The sequence below is a fragment of the Notamacropus eugenii genome, chromosome 7 (assembly GCF_028372415.1).
Source record: "Notamacropus eugenii isolate mMacEug1 chromosome 7, mMacEug1.pri_v2, whole genome shotgun sequence".
NCBI classification, from domain to species: domain Eukaryota; kingdom Metazoa; phylum Chordata; class Mammalia; order Diprotodontia; family Macropodidae; genus Notamacropus; species Notamacropus eugenii.
In genome coordinates this window covers 62,231,988-62,257,629 of record NC_092878.1, presented here as the reverse complement: position 1 = coordinate 62,257,629, position 25,642 = coordinate 62,231,988, and the positions used below count along the sequence as shown (strand labels likewise).

Sequence of the window (25,642 nt, the reverse complement as noted above, 5' to 3'; positions counted from 1 at the left end):
AACAGTCAGAAGAGAGGTGGGACAAAGGGAGCCAGGACATATAGGTCTCCAGATAAGGTAAAACATGTATCAAAGTTTAAAACCCAGGGAGATTAGGTTGGGAAAATATCCTTAGGCAATCAACAAGTTTGAAGGAGAAACTCGCCCAAGTTTTGCCCAGTGGGTTGATGGGTAATTCATAGAGTGGTGATTGAAATGAAGGACCAGTAGGAAGCAAGGTCCTGTCAAGGTCCCAAACTTTCATATGCAATATTACAGGCTGCTGTAAGCTGCTGGATCTGATAGCTCCAAAGAGCTATCAATGGCACCCTGACCAGACAATTCCATGGTGATAGAACTCTAAATGAGTTAATATAAAGTGGAAGTCTAAGAAAAAGAAAATCAAGGAAGAAAAAGCTAAGGAGAACAGGTATATATTCTATAGCTGGTATAGAGGACCTAGATTACAATTACAAGAAGCTTTCAAGCTGTGAACTAAGTTTTCAGTCTCTTACTGTATGTTCCCCTATAAGACATCAGAGAAAATTCCCCTTAGAATTGATTAAGTTGGTATGTTATTACAAAGGAACAATAAAGAAAGGTAACTAAAAGACCATGAGGTCTGAGGGATAAAGGATATGAGTTCAAATTCTACCTCTGATGCTAACTACCTGTGTAAACTTGGGCCTCTCTGGGCCTCAGTTTCTTCATGTGTAAAATGAGTACGTTAGGCTAGATGGTCTCTAATGTCTCTTCTAGTTCCAGATCTATAATCCTATATAAAAGAATGACAATGAATGAATGAAGGCCCCTTCAAAGGGGCTTTAGAGTTTAGTGAACCTCCAAAAACTGAGGGGCAATTGTGGAAATTTAAAACCTAAAGGAGACATCATGGAGCCAAGACCTAAGTTTTCTGTAAAAGTTGATAGGATAACATAGTACAAAAAGTGTGTTATACAACAAGGCACTATAATAAGGTGCCAGCCATTTTAACAAGGTAAGAGAACAAAGCTGTGAAGATCTGTTACTCTTTAACACTCTTGGAGATATATCACTGATGTCCACTAGCACCATTCCTAAGCAAGTGGGATTAGACCCACTTTGACCATAACCAGAATTTCATTGTCGGAAGAGTTATGGAAGGAACACTAATGCATTTTTTGGTGGAGCTGTGAAGTGGTTCAATCACTCTGAAAAGCAATTTTGAATTGTGTTAAGAGATTAAAATGTCCTTACCCTTTGAGCCAGAGATAATACTATTAAGCAAATTTACCTCAGGGAGGTTAGTGACAAAAAGAAAGGTCCCACGTATGCCAAAATATTTATAGGAGTATGTTTTTGTAATAGCAAAGAGCTGGAAAGTAGATGTCCACCAACTGGTGGTATTCATACATACATACATACATATATACATATGAATATGTGAACAGTATTGGGCTTTGAGAAATGAGAAATCCAGGGAGTATAGGAAGACTTATGCTAACTGATGCAAATGAAGTAAGTAGAACCAGAGAAATAATGTATAAAATGATTACAAAAATAGAAAAGGAAATGATAAAAACAATAAAACAAAAGAAAGTAATGATGTGAAGTTTAATGGCCAGGTTTGGCACCAAATGAAGAAGTGAGTTATTATGGATATAGAATTCTGTATGATGCCAGACTTTTTGATATATTAACTAGTTTTGCTGAATTTAAAAATATCTTTATTATAAACTATGACTGTCTGGGTAAGGGAATAGAGAACAAGACATTGGGAAATGTAGATGACGCAAAGTTTATCAATAAAAATTTATTTTAATTCCAGGGGAGATTTCTTCCCCCAGAACTATGGAGTAAGGACATAATGAGTCAAAGAGTTTGAGAAGCATAGATCCCTTTAGGATTCATAGCCAGGGCACATATGGGAGGGCTCCCTATCCTAGGGCATGATAGGATTATACAGCTAGAATAGAAAGTTAACTTAGAGGTCAGTGTAGTCCAACCCCCTTATGGAGATTACATAAGGTTACATAAGTAACATGTGACAAAGAAAAGACTTGAACTCAGGTTCTCTGACTCCAAAGTCAGTACTCATTCCACTGTACCATAAAAATAAAAGATAAAAGAAAACCAAGAACATCCGTTTTAACTGGAGAGGGACCAAGAAATGATACACACGTCTGAAGAACTTTATAAGAGAAGCAATCAACAGATCCTGGCCTGGGTCTTGGAAGAGAAAGCAAAAGTCAAGAGTGGAACTCCTCAAGGTGTTACATAAAGACACTGAATAGAAAGCCGAAAGACCCAGTGAAATCCTGGAAGGGAGCTGGAAAGGAAAGCTATGGTTTCCATTTTTGGAATCCCCTTCTCTCTTGCAATATATAGAGCTAGAGACAAAAACACTCAGACAAGTAAAGACATGTTTTCTTCATAAGAGACTGAGAAACACTCAATTGTTTATACCTCCTTGGATGCAGAGGAAGTGGTTAGGCAAAGCAAGATTCAGAGTTCACGTCAAGGTTTTGATCTGGGGGGCTGGAAGAATAATAATAATGTTTATGTAATACTTTTGGCTTTAAACATACTTTCCTCACAGAAATCCTGTAAGATAGGTGGTGCCATGAACAAAAATAGAGAAGTGCTGGGAGTGGCAGGAGGAGAATAGTTTTAAAGGGGAAGATGAGTTCAATTTTAGCCTGTTGAGTTTGAGTTAACAGTGGGACGCCAGTACAGAATCCAAAGGGGGTGAGAGATGCAGGAAAGTAGCTTGATTCAAGGCTGAAAATGAATGTCTAGATTTGGGAGATATTCTTCTCTGTTAAAAACAGAGACGTCCACCTACTTTTCTTCTAGAGACCCTACCAAGAGTGGAAAATCCCATGGGAAAATATACAGTATCTGAAATCAGAATCTCCAAGGGAGAGAAAATAGAAAAGATGAGGAGTGGTCTGAACTTTGAAGAACACCCATATTTAGGGGGCACAAGAAGGAAGAGGAGTCACTGGAGAAGTCAATGAAATCAGGGAGCTAGAGAAGCAAAGATACTGCAGATTTGAGGTAGAGGATGTGAGGATTCCAGGTTTGGGGAAAGGCAGAAAGAGAAATCAAGGTCACCCAAAAAGGGAATAAGACAAAAAGGGGGCGATTCTTCCCTTGAGTAAATTTTAGAAGAGAAAAAGACATTTAGATATAGAAAGGGAATTCATATCTGATGGTCTTGATGTTTCAGTAGGAGGATAAGTCACTGGCCAAGAATAAAAGAAAGCATGAACAGGGTTTTAAGAGAGTAAAAAAAAATTTTTGAATAGTAATAGATCGGTATGGAAAAATACTCAAACCAAGATACATAAAAGGATATTTTATCACTCTTGAAAAGTGAGGAAAGCTAGCAAGCAATATGAAATGGAGATGTGGTTTCATATAAAATCCTCTTTTGGTGACTTGCTATGTATATGGAAATGCTTTTATTTATAGATGGTTATGTTCAAAATTATAAAAGAATATAACCTTAAAAAGAAAAAGTAGGAAAAAGTGGGAAAAACATTTGTTGTGTATTTGTCTTGAATCTATTGTTGAGAAGGAGAAGCCAGAGAGACTCACAGTTTAGGCACACTGCTAGAGACAATTGTCAATTGGCTAACTTTTGGAAAAGAGTCAGAATTTATGCTAGGGATCTCAACATTGGCTCCTCAACATTTAGCTCAATGGTGTTCAGATGTACATAGAATGCAGTTTGGAGCTATTATTTGGAGTTCTAACTCTGACTGTTCATTATTTCTTGATGCTAAACACAGACAAGATTTGGGGAAATCAGTGTAGTACAGTAGAAAGAAGCAACGGATTTGGTGTCAGGAGACCTGGCTCAAATCGAGGCTCTGACACTTTCAAACCATGTGACATCACTTCACTTTTCTGGGCCCCAATTTTCTTATCTTTAAAATGATGATATAGGACTAGATGACCTCTAAGGCCATTCCAGTTCTAAATCTATAATTCTACAAAAAAAAAAAATCAAGGACATAAAATACAATAAAATTCTGCATTCCTCTGAAGAAAGAATATGAAATCTGAATTCTTGTTGCTCATTGATATTCAGTTGTTTCAGTTGTGTCCAACTCTTTGTGACTCTATTTGAGGTTTTCTTGGCAAAGATATTGATTTACCATTTCCTATTCCAGCTCATTTTACAGATGAGAAAACTGAGGCAAACAGAGTTAAGTGACTTGTCCAGGGTCACATAGCTAGTAAATGTTTGAGGCCAGATCTGAACTCAGGTCTTCCTGACTCCAGGCCCAACATTCTATCCACAGTACCCTCTAACTGCCCTTATCTGGATTCTAGCACACCTAAAATAGAGTCCCGAGTATAGTTGGCAAAATTATTCTGATTATGACCAAGGTTGATCCATCCTTACTAGCTAGGAGGCCTTGGTAATATTTCCCTCCTACCCAAGGCTATTAAAAGAGGGAAAGGAGATGAAAGAAGAACATAAGACTTCTATCTAAAGGCACACTTTGACAGTCTTATGAAAGCTATATCTGGAGGCTATTAGTCCCTGACAAGATGGTAAGATAACTGAATATTTGAGATCATCTAAGTCTAAACCTCTCCTTTTATAGATGTAAAAACGAAGGTTCTGAGGGGTGGTTTGCCCCATCGCACAGGAAGAGTCATCAAGTCTTCTGATTCCAAGTTCTGCTCTCTCCACTACACTCTGGCTCACACCAGCTCTACCTCCCACCTCATATATCCTTAGCTCCCTTCCTCCTTTCAACTTATCCTATAAGAGTTCCTATAAGGTGGGTGTGAGGAGAAAAAGAAAAAGACACCAAAAAAACCTAAAGGGACATGATAACAGCATTCAAACTTGAAAATTGTCTGAGACCTGACTGCAAATCATATGCAAATCTCATGCAAAATATGGTTATAGCCCTCCTAACTATGTCATGCACTAGCTGATGCCCTAGGGAAAATTTCCCATTGAGGTCACTGAATTCACAGATTGGGGAGATCATACTTGAATATCCGTAAAAGCAAATCCAAAATATTCTTGTCTGTGTTACTGAAACTACAATGAACTTATCTTGAGAGAACAGAAACCATTACTGAAATGGGCAGAGGAAGATGCAATGTTCAAGAGCAGGGCTTTTGGGTGAAGTCTTCCATCATTCAACTTCATGCTTCCCTCCTCTCAAACTTACATTTCTAACATTTCAAATTGTTTTGGCTCCTTCCTATCTTCCCTGTAGTTAGATTGAGTCAAGAATTTCAGGGAAGGAGAGAGTGAGTTGCTCATGGAAAGTAGTGATTTCACACATATAGCAAAAAAGAAAAAAAAATCCCTACCAAGATTTTTGTCTCACTAGATCTCAGGGTAACATTTATTTTCCTCCAGTGAAAAATCCACATGTACCATTTCACTTTGCAATTTGAAGTAGGGAAATTAAATGTCACTAATTACACCATGGTGCCAAGTAGCAACGCTGAATTCTTATGAAGCAACAAGGATTTTTTTAAATGAGTAAATTATTTAAAATCAAAATGAAATGCAAATATCTGCCTTGTGTTTTGGGGGTTAGTAAGAACATGGAAAAAGGAGAGACGGAGTGGTGGTAAAAGAAGGGGTAATTATATATTAATAACTTTTAGGAAGAAAGCCGTAAAAGAAAGAGAGAACAAAATGTATGGTTTCTTAGCTGTTACAAGAATGTAGAAATTAAGGCAAATTGGTATAAATAGGATTCAGATTTTATTCTAAGTATCTTAACAACTAGTAGGGGGACACAACTGTACAAAATTTAAGGTTTTTTTTTCTTTTTCATTAAGTTCTGATGGAGAAATAACATTGTCTGTTGAAATGGCACTCATTTAGAGTCAGAGGAACTGAGTTCAAATCTCAGCATGGCCACTACCTATATGTCCTTGTGCAGATGATTTGATTTCTTTGGCCTCAATTTTCTCATCTATAAAATGAGGAGGTTTGACTAGTAGGCCTTCTTAAATGTTTTCCATTCACCCCTTTTTCACATTTCAGCAGCATCTGCTGGCATTGCATTGTATGAGGGCATACGCAGTGTAAAGTGCACATGCTTTGTGTTCAGATACAAGGCTGCAGTGAAGTTAAGAAATGCGGTGAACACCATCAAGAGATGACAGGAAATCTTGGATTCATTATGTGTTTAATTTTTAATTAATTTTCGGTCATTGCATGTTTTTCATGACCCCACGTAGGATCAAGACCCCATGGTCTTGGGACAGAAGTGAATGTTGAAAATTAAAAATAAATTCGCTTAAAAAAAAAAAAAAAAAGAGCCAGCTCTGGGATGATCTCTAAGGTACTTTCCATTATTGTATGGAAGTTTTAGTGGATTGAATACTCAATACAAGTCAATAATACCATGTGACAGCAATAATAATCATGTAATCTGTACTGATAGAAGTAAATGCTTACATAAAAGAAGTGTTGGTTCTATTGTATTTTTTTTAAAGATTAGATCTTCCTCTCTCTCTCTCTCTCTCTCTCTTGCCTAGTGAGAAAGTACATCAACATCTCATATCCATACCATTCTGATTTGCATAGGAACTTTGGCCTTCTCCATTTCTGACTTGGACCAGTTTACCTCTCCTTGAGCAGCCTAAGTGCCCCATCTCCACCCCCTGCTCATTTTAATGCTGAAGTCTGCATGTACGTCCCATCAGTTTAACCCACTTCACCTCAGAACTCCTGACCACAAGCAATGCGCTAGTCTCAGCCTCCCTGGTAAAGGTATGACAGGCATGTGTCACCACACCTGTCACAGAGTATCAAGAAGTGCTGTGTCCAGGTAAAAGTATCACATTTTAGAAAGGAAATAAGCTGACACCTATACAGAAGAGCAAGAAGAACTCAAAATTATGCAGTACGAGGATCAGGTGAAGAAACTGAGAAGTCTTAGTCTAAAAAAGACTTGAAACAAATATCATTGTGATATGGGAAAAACTACATGTAGAAGAGGGAAGACTCATGTTTTCCTTGAACTCGGAAAGAAGAACTAGAATCGATGGTAAGAAGTTAGAAAGATAGCGCAGCTAGGTGGTATAGTGGATAGGGCACCAGCCCTAAATTCTAGAGGACCTGAGTTCAAATCAAGCCTCAGACACTTACTAGTTGAGTGACCTTGGACATGTCATTTAACCTGACTGTTCCCCCTCCCCAAGAAAAGGGTCACAGAGTTGCAAATGTCTTCTTAGTATAAGAAAGATGCTAACAGTTCAAGCTGCCCTAAAATGGAACGGCCAAACACGTGAGGCAAATAGTGGCACAGTAGACAGAGTATTTATCTGTAAAACAGGAACAAGAATACAAGGTTGTTGGAGGGGGAGAGGAAGCACTTTGTGAACTTTAAAGTACTGTATGAAGTCCTAAGTAAACAGAAGAGTCATATTCTAGTTCTACGTAGCTGTATGACCTTAGGCAAGTCACTCTCTGGTCTGAGTTTCTTTCTCTGTAAAATTAGGAGGCTGGGTTCAATATCCTCTCAGATCTCCTTTGTTCGAGTCCTACCTGCCTGTCTTGCTGTGCGAGGCAATGTTATAATTATCAATTGATGCCTCATTACCTTTCAGCTATTTAAAATTGAAATGGGGGAGCATAATAACATATGGGTCCCTTCCTCCCTCCTTCAGCCCTATCTCATCTCCCACATAGATCAGGATTGAGAGGATGACTGTTTCTAACAGGACCAGACCGTCTTGATTCCAAGCCGACTCACCATGTACAAAGGAGCAGTATCTCTCAAAGATTAGAGAACCTGGCATAGAGTTTAGAATGTAGAAATTGTGACTCTGCCTCCATCCCTCAAGGAAGCTGAGAAACAGCCTATGGAGATTGACAAGAAGGAAGCATGATCTTACTAGACTAGGAATATTTGCAAATATAGGGAACAAGCACACTGGGCTGCATGAGGTAATGGCAAAGATATGTAGTCAGAGAACTACTTTCAAATCCTGACTGCTATTTATTCTTTGCATGACATCAAGCAATTTATTTATCCTTTCTGAGTTCAGGTTTCCTCCTCTGTAAAAAGAAATAATAATTAGGAAATTTAATGTAGATGACCCCTAAGGTCCTTTTCAGCTCTAAATCTATGATCCTAAGTAAGTGCTAGATTTGTACTCAGAGAACTTAAATTCAAATCCCACTTCCGACACTTACTAGCTATCAGGCTTTGGGAAAGTTGCTTAACCCCTTTAGGCCTCAGTTTTTTCCTCTGTAAAGTAAGATTGTTGGACAAGATAAGCTCTTTGGTCTCATCTAGATCTAAATCTATTCTATCACCCATTTATCTATCATCTATCTATATATCTCTCTGTCATCTATCTCTGGTACACTGGATAACCTTGAGTCAAGGTACACCCAAAGAAGAACTAGAATTAGAAGAATCTAATTCCATAATATTTTCAGGAAAGTTTGTGTGTCTCTTTTTTAGGATAATTGTTAAGAATTAAGAATGATAGACTCATTTTATAGAAGCTATTTTTGATGGATATAAGTGGAGGAGAAACAAGTATTCATTAAGTGTCTGTTATGTATTGGGTACTGTGCTTTATAAATACCATTTCATTTGATCTTCACAGCAACTCTGGGGGGCAGATGTTCTTATTATCCCCTTTTTACAATCTGGAGGCCAGATTTGAACTCGTCTGCATGATGACAGACCTAGGACTCTATCTACTATTCCACTATGTTTGTAATAAGCTAAGCTTACCCAAAAAGCCATGAATTTATAAGACATCATCAAATACCTTTCCTCATTTTTTTTCAAAATTGTCTTTGCTTTTTGAGTGGGGCTTACAGATACTTGTAAACATCTGAGAACTTCTGACCAAAAAGGGAAATCAATGACTCACCCAAATCTCTTCCAGAGCAATGTTTGTAACAACTTTCAGTCCTAATCTCCTATTGGTTCTAGTTCCCTTAAATGAAAACTGAGTAAGTTCCTTCAGTAACTCCTACTAGATTCTCTTTTCTATAGGGAGATATCAAGAAAATCTAAAGAAGAAGACCCAGTCATGGGTTGCACATCAGGCACATATGATTGTATCCTTAGAGCCAACCAAAACTGCATGCAAGCGGGGAAGCAGTTATTCACTCATACTTTGTTGATCAAGAACACATACAGTAGCCAAGGGGTTCTTTCCAACCTCTAACTAAATTGGCTGGAAGCTGAGCACGGTTAGTTTAGCCTAGGGCCTCCTTCCAAACCAATTACATACAACTGTAAATTCTCTCTCCTCTCCTTTCTTCCTGGTTTCTCTTGAACTGTGCCCTAGTGAGAATAATAACTTTTTTTAGGGGGGTGGTAGAAAGGGAAGGGAAGTTTTTTCAGGTTAGTCTTGAGTTCTTACTATACCCTCAGGTTTAAGTGGTGATTCCCATGGAAGTATGAGAAAGAGGGAAACAGAAAATGGCTATTCTGTGATCAATAGCATCTTGGGGTGGGGGTGGAGGAGGAGAAAACAGGCATCCATGCTTCCAGAGCTAGATGCTACAGGCTACCATTCCATGAAGGAAAGATGTCATCTTCCTCTTATCTGCTACTTAGTATCTATGTTGTCTTAGTCCTATAGTCCTCAGTTTCCTCATCAGTAAAATGAGGGAGTTGGACCCCAAAGAGTTTTTCCTGATACAGACTATATGATCCTATCAATATCTCAGTAACTCTTTCCCCCAAGAGTTTACTCTAGGTAACATGAGTCCATTAGGGATGGAGGGATAAATATGGCCATGGGATTGAGTGTAGAGAAACTCATTATAGCAGTTATGAAGATTTAGCTAGGGAAGAAGAGTAAATGAAAGGAAGACATGAGTACAGAATATGAAGAAAAAAGAGTAAGTATGTGAATACAAATGTCTAAGAGGCCACAATTGAAAAAAAAGTCTATTTGTAAGCAATAGACAAAGACACCAAAAAGGTGATCTAGAAACTCAATTTTCCTCCTCTATCCAAACTTTAGCTTCCAAAGAATAAAGTATGTAGTATGCAGTGCCCAGCATAAAAATTGAAGGACTTTATTTTTTATACTAAATTCCACTTTGATAGCTTCAATGGGATCCAGAGATCCTGGGGGAAGAGAGTTAAGAACATAGACCTAAAGACAAAAGGGAAATTAGAAGATATCTAGTCTATTCACTTCAAATTATAGATGAGGAAAATGAGGCCTACAGAGGTTAAGTGACTTGCCCAGGTCACAAATGTAGATGGAATTCACTGAGTCCAATAGAAGATAATTCTCTCCCCCACTACCCCATTGAGATCCCAGATGAATGCCCTGCTCACTGAGTAGTACCTTCCATGAGGATAACGCCATCTTTTAGCAGATGATGTTTTATCTCACAGAGTGGACAAGAAGAGAAATGTTCCTAACTGACCAATGGTCTCTTTTTACTTGATTACATTTGAAGGCATTGGGAGATCCAAGAATCATGAGAGGAAGAGCTGAAAATGACCCTGAAGATCATCTAGTCTAGTCTTCCTCAGTTTACAGATGAGAAGTGGGAGGTCACAAGAGCTCAAGAGACTTATTCAAGGAAATACAGATTAAAAAGTCAGTCTTCAGACCCAGGTCCTCTGACACCATGTTCTTTGCTCATTGAAGAGCTAGGGGAGGAAGCTAAGCTGAGGTTCTGGGGTCCTCAGAACCAGAGGAAGACAATGGAAAGAACTGGGCCAGCTTACTTTGAAGAGTGGAGATATGAAAAAAGAAACCGAGCAAAAGTTACTTCAATTCTTTCCAGCAATAGTATCCTCTCTGGTCTTGCCAGCCAGAAGCTCCTTCTCCCTGCTTCCCCTACTTTCCTGCCAATGCTGGGGTGGACTCAGAGCAAGTGGACTATTTCCTCATCAGGCCTCTGAATAACTAGGGCACTTCAACAAGGTCACGGTTATTCATTTAAATTCAAACTAATCAGCAGCCAAGGCCTGAGTTATTATCCCTTCTGAGGAGAAAAGTTGTCACTGGAACACTTATAAACAGCCCCACCTCCCTAGAGGTGGGATGGGGGAGGGGACAAAGAGGAGGAGGCCAGAGAGTAAGTCTCACACCCATAGTCAGGGTGCCACTCAGCTGTCCCTCCTCTATCACCTCCCTCCAGCCCTGAGTAAGCAACTCTTCCTATGGAGTCCAAGACTGCCATCCCCAACTTCCTCCCACTCCCCCAAACTCCGTCATCTCAATCTAGCTGATTCTGTCACCTCGGTCTCTGGTCCAAACAGCTCAGGAGCAAAAGGGCTGGTGGGATGAAGGAGTGGGAAGGGTGTCTCCAAAACAGGCAACTCACAGGAACACAGATTTAGAGTTGGAAGAGACCTTAAAAGACACATACTTATTGCATCATAGATTCAGAGTTGTAAAAAGCAGAAATGACTTGCCAAGAGTCATTTAAGTAGATGGAATCCACTGAGTTCAATGATCAGTGGCTGAGTGCCCACTTCATGAGAGGCCCCAGCCCTTCATTCTCAAACTTGACTCCGTCTCTGGATTTCCTTCTACACCTGTTAAACTGCAGCTTTTCACTCTCCCTTCTCCTCACTGTTTTCCAGCTCCCCTCTAAGTACTATCTTCTCCCATTAGAATAAGCCCCTTGTGAGTAGGAATTGTCTGGTTTGCTTGTATTTATACCTTCAGTGCTTAGCAGAGTGCCTTGCACATAGAAGCACTTAATAAATACTCTATTCCCTCCCACCCCGACCCTCTCCCCACTGAGGTTAATAGCTTGCCTAAAGTCACAAGGTAACAGATGGCACAGCTGGGATTTGAACTCAGGTCTTCTGACCCAAGTTTAGCATTCTTGTGTTAGTTATCCAACTCCCCCATTTTAGAGAGGAGGGAACTGAGGCCAAGATGGATGAGTAATTGCCCGATATCAGATGGATACTAAATAGAATAGCCAACATTTAAATCCAGGTCCCCCCATTCCAAGTCCTTTCTACTGTACTATTGTCTGATCGTGACTGACTAAAACTGGACCCCATGGGGCTGGGATTTAAAATTTCAATACCATTCAGTCTGAGCCCCACAAAGTTCATGACATGTCCTATTGTGCAGGAGGGGTGTTTTACAGTAGTGTTATTTATAACCCATCTACTAAGCAAATAAAATTAATCAATTAATCAATTGGTCCTTTATAGTTCTCCAGCTGCCCATGGGTAAAGAATTACATTAGTTTATAAAATCTCTTGTCTTTCTGAGAGAATTGGGGGAAGGAGAAAATGGAGAACTGTTAAAATTAAAGCTAAAGCATCACTCTTCAGAAGTCCCACTGGCTGGATCCAGACTGCCTGGCAAGAAATACAGAAAGATAGAGATTGTGAAGTCAACTCATCCAAGGCTGACTTGCTCAGACTCTACAAGTGAATGAATCAGCTATTGCCATGAAGGCAGAGCCAGCTTTGCAGGGTTTTATGCACAGGAGCCATAGATGAGAAGGTTTGAAGAAAAGATGTTTGAGGGTAACAAAAGCTGTCTCCAAGCCATGCCCTTAAACCTCAGATGTAAAACCACTAGGATATCCCCTAAGTAAAGGCAGATGGAATACTTCCATATCTTTAAAGAGAGAAACTCCAAGAAGCCATGTTCTGACTGTGGCCATACTATACCACTGTGGTAGCCAAGTCATTCTGAATTCATTCTTTTCTAGAAATGTCTATTACAGAAAGAATTCAGGAAGGGTGCTTAAGTTAAACCACATGTCTCTTCATTTAATGAAAATGAAAGTAGAAGAAATGGACAAAAGAAGGGAAACTTAAAACTAAAATGAGAGTGCCTGTCATGAAGAAAACATTTTATTAACCAGAATGTACCTGAGAACTAGTGTACTATGCTTTAGTGTATTTACCCAGCTAATGAAATCCAGTCCAATCCAATAAGCATTTATTAAACACCTACCTGGTGCAAGGCTTTGTGCTAGGCACTGGAAATACCAAGAGAAAACAAAGTTCCTACCGTCAAATAGTTATTCAAGTAGAATCGTTCAAGAATACATGTAAATATATAATCCGATGAATGGTGAATGACTGAATGGCTAAACAAATGAATAAGTGAATATATACATATATTTAATATGCATATATGAGAGAGAAAGGAAGGAGGAGAGCAGAGAAGATGAAAGGAGAAAAGAGAAGGGAGGGAAGGGGGAAGAGAAGAGAGAAGAGGGAAGGAGAGGGGAGAGAGAAGAAAGGAGGGGAGTGGAAGGAAGAAGAAAGGAGAGAGGAAGGAAGGAAAGGGGAGGGGAAAGAAGAAAAGGGGAAGGGAGGAAAAGGAGAATGGAAAGAAAGAAAAGGGGAAGGGAAGAGAGGGGAGGAGACAAAAGGGGAGGAGAAGAGGGCAGTAGCAACCACAGAATATTAGTTGTGCCTTGAAGAAATCTATGAATTTTGAAAGGGGCAAGTGAGGAGGGATTATATAACAGTCATAGGGAACAGCACGTGTGAAGACTCAAAAAGCAGTTGAGTGTCAACATCAAGTTGATCAGTTTGAACTAGAACATAGATTACATGAAGATAATTTAAAATAAACTTGGAAAGGGAGGCTATAGACAAGGTCTAAATGTCAATCTGAGCAGTTCTTGTCTTTTGCTAGAAGAAATAAGGAAACAGAGCCATTTGAGCACAGAAGTGGCTTCATTTTATGTGTGTTAGGATGATTATTTTGGCAGCTGAATAGGGTTTGAATTAAAGAAGGAGACTGGAAGCCAGGAGTTCAATTATGAGGCTGTTGCAATAGTTCAGACAGAAGGTGATGCAGTCTTGAACTTCTGTGGGAGCTGTGTATGTGGAGAGAGGGGGACACATAGGAGAGATAGGGAAGTTGAAGTTGAATTAACAAGATTTGGCAACTTATTGGATATAGGTGGGATGAAGGAGAAGGAAGATTTTATGACCGCAATCCTAAAGGACGGGAAGAATGGTGACATTGCAATAGAAAAATGAGAATTTTAGAGGAAAGATGGGTTTTATAAGGAAGATGGAAAGACAAGCTCTGTTTTATTGCATTTGAGATGCCAATAGAATGTTCAGGGAGAGATGTCCAAAGGGCAGTTGATAATGTGGGACTCATGTTTAGGAGACTAAAGCTGAATACGTGGGGTCTTGGAAGTCATTTGCATGAAATGCTAATTGAACCAATGGTAGTCAGGACACTAATATAGAAAACTTGGACAGAAAAAGAAAGAACGCAGGGTACAACTTGGGGGGAGACCCACAACTAGGAAGCAGCCAGCACATGACAATTTAGTTGTCTTAAAAGTTAGTAAAATTCCAGATACTAAATTATGATTATTATGAAGGAAAGTCAATAAACACAGTAACTTTTCCTTTTCCATAGGCATTATTTACCTACATGCATTTCTACATATCCTCATTACTATGACAGAACATATTGTATTTATAGCTTCCACAATATAAAGCTGGTGAAAATTTTGTTGATGTATCTGTTAACAAGATATTTTGAAGATATGTTTAAATTCAATTTATTATTTATTGACATTTTTATATGTGTCTCTTAATATTATATTTATGGTAATCATATTTCCACACCAAAAATTGGGATCCACGGATGATCTTAAGAAAGGTATTATTGTCTTAAAACATTCTTTTTTTTTTTAATTGCAGCTAAACCAAAAAATAGGAACCAATGGTTGTACTAAGTAGGTTAAAAGTTGTATTAAAGGATGTCCAGATGACCCTAGCCCAAGGAGGAAAAATTCAAAACCAAATGTGTGTGTACAATTTGAAAGAGAGCTATGAGTACTAAAGCTGCCAAGTTACCACTGCTTAGTCTGATAAACAATAATCCTATTAGAAGGTATGAAGTAATGAGACACTCAATCCTTGAGGAACTTTTGCCTTATGACTCTGTGAGGCAACTGAATTCATTCCTATTGTGGCAATGGGGAAGAACTGGGATGTAATGTTTTATTTATTCTCTTTAGTTCAAATCAGCATCTCAGTAAGTTCAATTCAAAGCTAATAGGTCCAGTGGTTTTGAATGTCCTTAAATGGTCATCTAAACCTGAGTCAGGTTCATCTACCCATCCACATATGTTTTTCTGCAAACTGGCAGGTTAAGACAAATAGACCATAGCACAGACAGCTTAAGAGAAAGATAGATGTATGCAATTTAGAAAGATAAAATAGATTATCAAAAAGACAGGTTTTTTCCCTCATTACATGGCTAGAAACCTCTTTCCACATATATCAGATTATCCACCAACAAGCCCCAATTCTGAAATGTCAAATATCTGTAGTTAACAATTGAAAAGCAAGGATGAGAAGAATAAGATTAAAGTGCTTGACAAGCTGAGTGATTCATAACTGGAGAATCATTTAAAAAGAATTTCTCAAAAGCTTTACTCTTCACTTTTTGGATATATTCAACATTTATTAAATAGGGGCTTCCTTCAATACTCAGTTCAAATCATACCTTCTGTAATGGCCCTTTTTCCAGTCATCTCTTCACTTACCCCCTCCCACACTTTCTCTCTTAAGATTATCTCCAATTTACCCTTGAGGGCAGAGATGTATTTTCCTTTCTTTGAAGCTCTAGTACTTGGGTAGCATAGGGTCTGGCACATAAAAAGCACTTACTACTTGTTGACTGACTAAAGAGGAAACTTTTTTCTTTTTTTCATTTCATTTTTTTATTCTGAATTTAACAAACATAAAAAATAACATTTCCATATACAAAGGTTTCATGTGAAAATGAAAAAGGAAAGACTAAAGAAGGAAACAATCATATGTAACTATATTTATACGCATATATTATAAATATGTGTATGTGTGTATATGCATATAATTGTGATGGAGATGATATTTTGATTATTTTAAAATAAATTTATTCAAAATTCAACAAGAATCCATGTTATTTAATCCACAGTTGCACCAATGACTAGCTAAGTGAACTTGAGAAAATAGCTCTCTGAAACAGTTATTTTCTTTTAATCTGTAAAATGAAGGTTTTGGAGTAGATAAGTTCTGGTGCTAAAAGTCTGCTCTGATACCACTCCACCCCCCGGAAAAACAGATTCACACAAAACATGCATACTCAAAAGAAGAAAAAGATTCTCTCCTCACTGACACACAAAGACTCACCTGGATTTTGACTGACATCTGTTGAAGCATTTCCAAAGTCAGGGAAAGGGATAGAAAAGAAAGGAGGAAGGGAGAGAAAAAGAAAGAAGACAATTAGCAGCACACACACACAGCAGCCCAATGTGTCCTTGCATGGCTGCAGAGCTCATGCAAGACTCAAAGATTGTTCAGTTCCTGAGCAGTTAGATCTGTCCTTCACCCAAAAACCACCCATGCAAGCTGAGGGTCCCGAGATCCCCTTCCACTGTGCATGTAGCAAGAAAGAGTAGCTTCACATCTGTCCGAAGAGAAGAATCCTGGAAACAGATAGAGCTCCAGAGAGCAAAGCCAGACCTGAAATCAGCAAGAATATTGGTTAAAATATTCTCATTGGCATGACAATCACAAAACACAAATCTCTTTCACCCACCAGACAGGACATTGCACATAAATTCGAGCAAGTTTTCAGAGTAGAGGATAAAAAATATTAAGGCATTCCCATTGAAAACTAGAGAAAAAGTCACATAAATTTAGGACAAGTTGTAGGGCTTTTGGCCACCCAGTCCTAAAGGATAGGACAGCAAGCCTCTCTTTTAGTTCTTCATCCCTAGTGTTCCTAGTGACCATCCTTCATCACAGACAACAGTATAAGTGAACTGAACATTCCCATTTAATTCTTCTTACTTTTAACCACCAAATCCAGAAATCATCATTTTAAATCAAATCTGGCATCCACAAATAAACATAACTGGATAAATCCATATCAATTATCAAGAAGTTTATTGACCAGAGACCATCAATATTTGGAAAGGCTAATCTCCCAAGGTTGGCCACAGGGTAAGTTGTTTGTTTTGGCCATAATAAGTATTAAAGGACATCTCACTAAGGATTACCATTCATGGAAAAGAAAACTAACTAGCTTGTGATTGTCATTTAATTTTTAAGTTGAAAGTGACCTTAAAGATGATTTAGCCCCTCTTCACTCCACAAATGGGAAAACTCATAGAGATTAATGTTATTTGTCCCCTTACTTAAAAGCAGCTCCATGGTAGAGTACTGAGTCTGGAGTGAGGGAGACATCTTCCTGAGTTCAAATCTGGCCTCAAATTTGTATGACAAATTTGTATTTGTATTTCGTAAGCTGTATGACCCTGGGCAAGTCACTTAACCCTGTTTGTCTCAGGAGAAGCTGGAAAATGAGCTGGAGAAGGAAACGGTAAACCACTCCAGTATCTTTGCCAAGAAGACCCCAAAAGGGTTATGAAGAATCAGACACAACTGAAAAAAGACAACTACAAGCCCCCTCCCTTACAGTGATTATGTCAAAAGAACTGGGGTGAGGAATACCAACTTCTCCCATCCACATACTGTAGCTAGTACAAGAACCAGAGCTCACTAAATCTAAAACATCTTCCACTATATCATACTGCCTTCCACCTGACCCCCATTTTCAAGACTGAATTGTACGTCTTGTTACTGGAAGGTTGGATTCCAAGAGTACAAGGCCAGGTAAGGTCAGAGAGAAGACTTCTTCATTACCTTATGGAATGACAATATACCTTGTTACAAACATCTTCCACAAGAAATTTCTGTGCCTCTATTTTCCTTTCTGGATGCAGATGGTAATTCCCTTTGTGCCAATAATTAAAATATCTATATGAATAAATAAGATAGTGAGTGGGAAATCCTATGAGGTTTTTTGTTTTGTTTTGCTTTGGCAGAAAGGAACTATAGCAAAATCAAAAGCAACTAAATGAGCAAAGAGTGGAGGGACAATGAAAACACTCAAACTACACGTGGAGCCCCCACCAGTTCATTCCACAATACACGTATACCCCAAGAACCCTTAGAGAAGGCTTTAAATCATCCTTTAGCAAAAGCCCTTTTCAGATTTACTTCAGAGTTAAAGTTAGGGGTGGAGTGGCAGAAGGGAGGGATAAAGAAGGGGAAACACAAGAGGTGGGAAGGGAAAACATGTTGCATAAATAACTAACCAGGGCCATTAACTGTGACTGATTGATTGCTTGAAATAGTGGTCGTTAACCTACCCCTTAATTAAACAGGATAGCAAACTATTTCCACGTGGGCAGAGAGAGCACTGTGGTAGTAATGCCTGCAGGGAGAAGCAGAATATAATGCTGGTCTTGAAGAAGATCTTAGATTCAAATCTTGCCTTAGGTACTTACTAGCTATGTGATTCTGGGCAAGTCACTGGATTTTTCTCAACCTCAGTTTCCTTATCTGTAAAATAGGGATAATAATAGCACAGTCCTCGCAGAACAGTAGCGAAGACCAAATAAGATTATGTACTCAAAGTGTTTTGCAAACTTTTGCTTATTTGCAAAGATATTGGACTGCTTTGCCATTTCCTTTTTCAACTCATTTTTCAGTTGAGGAAACTGAGGCAAACATGGTTAAGTGACTCAACCAGAGTCACACAGCTAATACATGTCTGAGGCCTCAGGAAGATGAGTCTTCCTCACTCCAGGCCCAGCACTATTCACTGTGACACCTAGCTGACCCTTTGAGAATATAGTGATATGAAGATCAAATGAGGATAATGTTTGAAAAACACTTAGCACAACAATTGGCACATAGTAGGTGTTTAATAAATGCTTCTTCCCTTCCTTTTCTTTTCTTTCTCTCCCCCCTTCTTTCCACTTACCCAAATCCTACTCATTCCTTCCACACTCAGCCCAAACCCCACTTACTCCAAGAAGATGTCATTGGACATTCCAACCCTTCTTGCTTTCAGCCTTGCTTTTGTTCAACCTTCTCTAAATTACTATGACAGTTGTGGTATATAACACAGAATCAGTAGAACAATTAGTAAATATTTATTAATTACCTAATATGTACCAGGTACTGTGTTAAGTGCTGGGGATATGAGAGTGAGAGTGAGAGACAGAGAGAGAGTGACAGAGATAAAGACAGAGAGATAGAGACAGACAGAGAGAGAGAGAGAGAGAGAGACAGCATGACAAAGAGACACACACACACACACAGACAAAGACAGAAAGGGAGAGAGAAAAGACAGTCACTGGCCTCTAATCATCTGCTTAATTACATACCAGTATATATTATTCTAGTTGTTTCATGTATTTGAGCCTTACCTCCCTGTGCGAGGTCTGGGAGAGGTTTTAGTAGCCATCTACTCTGATCTGCTCATTTTACAATGAGGAAACTGAGACCCAGAGAAGTTAATGCAGGTAATAAACAGGCAAGCTAGGATTCAGACTTAGATCCTCTGGTTCCAGATTCAAGTACCTCCCAGAGCACACAGCAAGCAGTCAATAAATGTTTGATTAATTGAAATTCATCAGTAAGTACCTACTATGTGCCAAGAACTGTGGTAGGATGGGGGGTGAGGGGGGGGCAGGGAGGAAGGATGGGGGAAATAGCATGTGCACCTGTGAGTATGTACAAATTAGTTTTGGACTGGATCTGTTATTTCATCAGTACTCTCAACATGAAACTCACTCTATCAAAGCAGATGGGCACCTCCTTTTCAACTTAGCATCTTAAAGAGTTTCCTGGGACACTAAAAAGTTTAATGACGTCCATGGTCCCCTAGGTCTGAAGTAGAACTGGACTTTGGGTCCTTCTAAGGTCAACTCTCTCCACTGCATCATGATCCCCATGCCCAAAGGGGTAACCAAAAAGATTGTTGCAGTTTTAAACTATTAAAACTTTAAATTGCACTAAGACTTTTGGGACACCCACTCTTTGTTGTTGACCTCTGTCCTTCATCTTCAAAGAGGATCAGTGATTTCACAGGTGATGTCTTGACTTGTCATGAACTGGATTTAAGTGAGGCAAAGTTGTGCAAAGAAGACTGTCAACCAGGATTATACAAGGTAAATTAGCAGATGAGGACAGGGGAGATGGAGGAAGAGGAGAAAAATAGAAGGGGAATTAGTCAAAACAGGAAAAATCAGGAAAGACAATATAACCTACTCTTTAGTTGCCTGTTTCAGAAAAGTCACAGAGAAAACTGAGTTAGTAAAGCAGGAGGAGAGAGGAAAAGGCATCCCTTCCCCATGTCTCCTCAGCGTTAAATAGTCTACCCCAAATCAAGATATCTTTTTAATTCCTGACACTCATTTCATTAACAAATGTAACTTAACAAATGTAACTAGAGTAAGAGGCTTTTTTTCTCAATTATAAAATTTCAAAGTGTAAAAAAAATCCTTGATTTGGCTGGGTGTCTCTTATGCATTCTCCACCCCAAACCTCCATCACAGAAGTATGATCTCTGCCATTAAGGACCATCAGCAAAGCCATTTCTCTGTCCTTTCTTCCTCTTCATTAGGCTCAGTTATCTCAGAATCACTGAAGGTTAGAACTGGAAGGAATCATAGAGGTTGAGTTCAATTTCATTTTACAGACTAACGAAACTGATGACCAAAGAATTGAAATGGCTTGCCCAAAGTTACACACCAGACCCAGGGACTGAACACCAAGGTATTTAATTCTTCTATAGTCAAAGTCAAACTCCGTGGTCTCTTTCCCAAAACAGATAAAACCATAACTCTCCTACTTCCCACCTGAACTACCATCCCATACCACATGAATGAACTTGGTGGTCAGAGAGAGCTCAGAAGGGACGAGGTTCTAAATCTGAAGTGTTCCATAGGTATATCAGAACCAAACCCTCAGAGACCCCACCTGGTGAACTGAGCCTCAGGTCTGACCTATTTTTCTTGGTGAGAAAATAGAATATAGATTTAAATGCAGTAGTACACTGAGAACTGCAGGGTGAGCCGTGTGAGAAAACAAAACAGCAGGGGAAGGAAACCTGAAAATGGGCTGAGGGAGAGCCCAGAAGTCATGCTACCCAAGTCAAGCTGAAATGGCTTACTGATTTACTTCTCTTCTTCCCTTTTCTCACTTCCTTTAAAAAAGAAACAACAACAAAAATTCCCTTGACCAATCACTGGGGAAAATTTATATTCCTCCTGTATGGGGATATCCCAAGAGCGCAATAGGGTTTTAGTAGGATTTGTTGTTGTTCAGCCATGTCTGACTCTTCATGACCCCATTTGAGGTTTTCCTGGCAAAGACAATGGAATGGTTCACCATTTCCTTCTCCAGCTCATTTTGCAGATGAGGAAACTGAGGAAAACAGTTAAGTGATTTGCCCAGGGTCACACAGCTAGGAAGCATCTGAGGCTAGATTTGAACTCAAGTCTTCCTGACTCCAGTCACAGTCCTCTTTTCACTGTGCCACTTAGCTGCCTCTTTTAGTAGAACTAGTCAGTCTCAAAATTTGCAATTTTTACCTTCCTTTGCTCCACAATCCAAGGAGAAGTTATCTTGACATCCCTCCTTATGACTCAGCCTGCCCAGTTAGAAAATGTATCCCCAAACTGGTTTAGATGGGGCAGAGACCTAAAGAACCAGTGTCCAAGGAACAAGCTTTGAACATGGCAGATAGATGGAAGGTGTCAAAGACTTCCTGCTGAGTGTCACTTGGAGCCAGAGAAAAGAAGCCAAGAGAGGAACTGGGCAAAAACAGGTTTCTCCAATCCCCCTCTAATTCTCGCCTACCTCTCTTTCCCCTGGGGGGAGAGTAAGGAGTAGGATAATTCCCTTTGCTTCAAGAACAAACAACGAATCATAGAGATGCCCAGCTTCAACCTAAAGAAAAGGTCCCCTAGAGAAAATGCTTCCTTTCCAATATTCCAGGATTCTTTCACTTTTTCTTTATCTGAGCTCTTCAAATAGAGGAAGATTTGTCAGGATACAAAAGGCAGGGCGGTGTTAGCTTTTTTCCTCCACACAAGAGCCCATTTAGCAGACCCCTAAAGAGAGCCAGTGCTAGGGCTCCAGGGCTGTTTGCTTTAGATGCTAACGACTCCAGACTGCAAGACCTAGCAGTGGGGTGGCCAATTTTGTCAGGTGCATCTCAGCCTGAGGAAAGGAAAGACTGAGAGCAGGGGAGGAAAGAAAAACCCTGAAAGGAACAAAGCAGATAATCTTGCATTGGGTCACTCCAGTGTCTCTAACGTGAATGTCTTTGGGGGACCTAAAAGAACTGTAGCGATTTTAGCTCAGGGGAATAGCACCTGATTGACAGATAGAAAGAAAAGCATCTCTTCCATTTCGGCTACTGAGATGGACAGGCATCAGTGTAGGCTGCCTTCCTGCGATGGCCTCTTCCTAGGTTTCTCAAAGTTGATTTACTGGCAATAGATTTAAGGCACTTTGCAAACATTATAGGATGCTCTGAATGCTGTTACATTCTTATGCTCTATTTCAACATATACCTTATAACCCCACTACTGGTTTGCGAGCTCATGAGGCCAGAGTCAATCTCTACCTTATTTAAACTTGTATACCTTCCCTAGCCCTAGACTTCTTCAATTCATTCATTTATTTATTTGTTCATTCATTCATTCATCCATCCATCCATTTAGTTAGTTAGTTAGTTACTATGGTATTGGAGAGGACAGGAGCAGGATCCAGACCTATGCTTTTGATAGTATAGGGAATTCTCAGCATGGAGACTTCCTCTACTAATCTCATTCAGCAACACATCTGCAACTTTCATCTTATAATTTTTTCTAGGTCAAAGGTAAAGCAACGATAATAATGAAAATAATAATGGCTGGCAAAGTATCTATAGCTAGGTTTTATGAGGTTAAGTAATAATAGTAAAAACTGGCATTTATAGAGTGTTTTAAAGTGTGCAAAGTACTTTACAAAGATTCTCTCATTTCATCCTTACAACATCTCTGAGAGATAAGTGCTTTTATTATCCCCACTTTACAGAAGAGGAAACCAAGGCAGAGAGAGATTAGGTGACTTGCCCAGAGTGTATCAGAGACCAGAATTAAACTCAGGTCTTCCTGACTCTTAAATTCAGCAATCCATCCACAACACCACATAGTTACAAACTTAAATAACTTGCCTAAGGTTGCATAATTAGTAGAAATAGTGAGAACTTGAACCCAGATCTTTCTGATTCTAAGGTTGGCTCCCCAGTCATGGCACCTTGCTGCCTCCTGCTTTGCACTTGAAAGACAATAAATTTTTGTTGCAATTTAAAAATAGGGGCAAAGCTGAGATTCTCAAGATCTTTATAGTGGAAAAGCATTCCAGCGCCACAGCAAATCAGGTTGGACTCTTGCTCACAAGGAAAAGGGACTAGGTTAATTAGTAGCCAAGCACTTCCTTAAAATATCACTGGGGTCCCCACCTGAACTCATGAAGCGGTAGATATAAGCTTCCTGAATGTAGAGGCTCTTTCAAATATACCTTTATATTAGCGATGACTAGCACAATGCCTGGCACATAGTAGGTGTTAAATATTTATAGAAGAAACGTAGGAAAAGAGAGAGGGAGGGAAGGAAAGAGGAATGGGGGGGTAGTCTTAAAAGTAGGCAGAATGACCTACTAGACAGAGATGTGGCTATGCCTCATTGAAAAATAAGGAAACAAAACAGAGCTAGTCTGACCTAAATAAGAGGACTCTCCATCATCTGTTGAGACAGGAAAGAGTTAGGTCATGCCAAGGGAAACAAATTACTAGATACCTTTATTCCAAAAGCATATTTCCCCAGATGTTTCCATTCCTTCATCCTGATCACTACACTATCTTTCTACATACTTTTCTTGAGGGTCAAAAAACGTAGCCCACTCCCCCAAGCTAGAAGGGGCAATTTATGGTTACTGTGAGATAGGACTTGGGTCCACTCTAAGGATATTTAGGTTTAAACCCTTTCATTTACAGAGTGTCCATGTTGCAAGTAGGAAAGATGTTAGGGTCATAAATTTAGACTGAACTAGAACTGAAGAGGTATGATGTCTAGCCCTCTCATTTTAGAAATGTAGACGATGAGGTCTGTAGAGGTTAAATGATTTTTTCCAAGTACCTATAAGTATCAGGGCCAGGATTCTAATCCAGGTGCTCTGACCCCAGATCCAGCATTCTTTCCATTGCTACACAATGGTAGTAGAAGAAGGAGCTCAGTCACCTGATTTGGTATCAACAGTAATGAGATTCTATGTCCTTTTTCTTTATGGTACAGAAGGACAATTCAGTACAAAAATGAGCCTGGGAGGGATTTACTCTAGAAAAGAGTTCTTAACCCGAGATCTAAGAGTCTATGGATAGATTTCAGAGGGTCCATGAACGTGATTGGGAAACAAAAATTACATCTTTATTTTCATTAATCTTTGGCTTCCTTTGTAATTCAATACATTTTATTTTATCCATTTAAATAGTTCTGAGGATTCCATAAGGTTCAAGAGATTGCCAAAGGGGTCGATGGCAAAACAAACAAACAACAAAAAGTTGAGAACCTGTGCTCTAGGAGGTGGCGACAAGGCACAACCATTTCCCTTTGACCTCCACCAATTTGAACAGGGGCACTCTGAGTAAAAGCCCACAAATCTCAATTTTGGAAAGTAAGGATTTTTCATCTTTGAAATCCCTTTTCTTCACTGGCATAGCAACTCTAGTCTGTTGTTCTTCAAGGTAAAGGGGTGATTAATGTGTAATCAAAACAAATGATCCAAGACAATGAACGTTGTAGTTTATCTTAAGGGTAAATTTCTTTTGGTATGAAGCTCTAGACACTCTGCTTTTTAAAACTGCTTTGGGATGGGGATGAGGGAAGGCAAGAAGAGGATCAAAGTGTGATTTCAAAAGCTTCATCTCAGAATGCTCCAACCAGGCAATGAGTATTTATTTTTAGATGCTTTGATTTAATTCATTTTTCCAAACATTTATTAAGCACCTAGTAGGACCAGGGAACTGTGATTTGGGAAAAGTTGTTCAGATTTCCTTAAACCTTCAAATCCTTTCATCATTTTTATTCTTAATAATAGCCTGCTTTCTGATGGCACTAGGATTCATTCAGTCAATTTAAGGAGCCAATAGAATAAGTAAGGTGGCAGCCAGGTGGTGTAATGGATAGAGTGTTGGGCCTGGAGTCTGGAAGACTCCTCTCTCTAAGTTCAAATCTAGCCTCAGACGTTTACTAGTTGTGTGACCCTGGGCAAGTCACTTAATCCTGTTTGCCTCAGTTTCCTCATCAGTAAAATGAGCTGGAGAAGGAAATGGCAAACCACTCCAGTACCTTTGCCAAGAAAACCCAAAATGGAGACATGGAGAGTCAGGCATGACTCAACAACAACAAAAACCCAATGGCCTTTTCTCCTTCCTCATCCTTCTTGATCATTTTTGTAGTGGTTGGCACTGCTGACCAATCTGTCCTGAATATTCTCTCCTCCCTGAGTTTTTGTGGTGCTATTCATCCTGATTCATTTCCTATTCATGGGACTGGTCCTTTTTGGCCTCCTTTGCAGGTTCATTACAGGATCAGAGAATTTAGAACTGACCGAGAGGTCAGTTCATCCTTTACTTCATAAATGAGGAATCAGAAGCCCTCGGAGATTCAGTGACTTGTCTAAGGTAACACAATTAATCAGTCAGAGACCAGACTGGAATCCAGGTCCTTTGACTTCAGAGCCAGTGCTCTTTCCAGTACACCACATTTGTACTCTATCCATATCCCATTCACACCTCAATGTATGAGTGTATCCCAAGGCTTTCTCTCTGGAGA

The 25,642-nt window shown here is 39.4% G+C and overlaps 1 protein-coding gene across 2 annotated transcripts in view; it reads right to left on the bottom strand.

The window, feature by feature from the left end:
• The window catches only part of LOC140513940 (neurexin-3), an 816,372-nt gene that overhangs the window by 654,227 nt on the left and 136,503 nt on the right, over positions 1-25,642 (bottom strand). For both annotated transcript variants that reach the window (XM_072623893.1, XM_072623894.1), the window contains exon 3: positions 16,092-16,109. In XM_072623893.1, the coding sequence (XP_072479994.1) occupies positions 16,092-16,109 (18 nt within the window). The remainder of the gene's footprint in view (positions 1-16,091; positions 16,110-25,642) is intronic.